General features: G+C 40.1%; 1 protein-coding gene across 1 annotated transcript in view; it reads left to right on the forward strand.

Annotated features, from left to right (window-relative positions):
• LOC110313803 (igE-binding protein-like) overlaps positions 1-458 on the forward strand; it is a 1,807-nt gene extending 1,349 nt beyond the window's left edge. Inside the window, exon 3 of the mRNA XM_021188217.1 lies at positions 391-458. Within this exon, the coding sequence (XP_021043876.1) occupies positions 391-458 (68 nt within the window). The remainder of the gene's footprint in view (positions 1-390) is intronic.
• The last annotated feature ends 679 nt before the right edge of the window (positions 459-1,137 follow it).

Raw genomic sequence — 1,137 nt, forward strand, 5'->3', positions numbered from 1 at the left:
TGATATTTTCTAGACTCTCACACTGGCAAGCTTCAACTGCTATTAATTACTCCTTCATTTCCTCTAAACCAATACCACCTGGCAGATTCTTATATATTACCTGCTTATCNGCAGGAGTTCATTCTCTGAAATACACCTTCTTTGTGCTCTCAATAAAACTTCTCAGANTTCACCTCAGTGGTGCTAGTCTCTTCTTAATCACTGGCTATTTCTTAGCTCTAGCTAATCAGCATATGTTGCACCAGTACCCTGTTCTTTTCTTCATTCTAATCCCAGAGGGACATTCCCAAAGGTAACGAATTCTATTGGATTCTAGAGTTAGAACTAGACCCCTCATTCAATTACTTTTACACAAGCTTTCTGTTTTAAATGCTTTCCTTACTTCCTTAGGTTGGCTGTCATGGAACTATCTCTGTAGGCTGATCTTGATCTCAGATCTGTATGGCTCTCACCCCTGAGTGCTGGAATTAAAGTTGTATATACCCATTCCTTGACCTAAGTTTACCTTGGATTTATTCTGTAACAGAATGGAGTGGAACTCAGATATCAGCTTTTTTCTAGCTCCTGTGATTTAAGTTGTGCACCACCATNTCTGAACCTAAACTTTTCATGGCTACTATGCTTGTAGATCTGGATCTAAACCTGTGACCTCCCACTTCATGATTTTGTATCAAAATCAGTGTTTTCCAGCCTCAAGACCTGGATCAGAGGTGTGCCCTCCATTTCTGTTTTTTAGTTCCTTCGATATACAATCAAGTTGAACACCAAGAATAACCATCACAATCCATCTCTAGTCAGTTTGACACACAATCATGTCTCTTTAGACCCAACTGTAAAGAGTAACCTGGTCATAAAAATGCCTAACATATAACTAGTTCACTGTAAAAACAAAAACAGTAAGGTTAACTAGGTGGGANCTTACTCCTTCTATTATCAATTTGATTCCTTCTATTACCACCTTGGCCAGAAGTATGTTGCAACATGCAGAAAGNCATGGTGCTGGGAGAGCAAGTATCCTACATTTAGACCCAAGGTCAGCCAGGAGACTCTCTCCCACAAGCCACTGGGAGGATCATCTGGATCACCCTGCCTAGACTTGAGAAATTCATGAAACTTCAAAGGCTCACCTTTATTGTG

This window comes from Mus pahari, chromosome X, assembly GCF_900095145.1.
Source record: "Mus pahari chromosome X, PAHARI_EIJ_v1.1, whole genome shotgun sequence".
Lineage (NCBI taxonomy): Eukaryota > Metazoa > Chordata > Mammalia > Rodentia > Muridae > Mus > Mus pahari.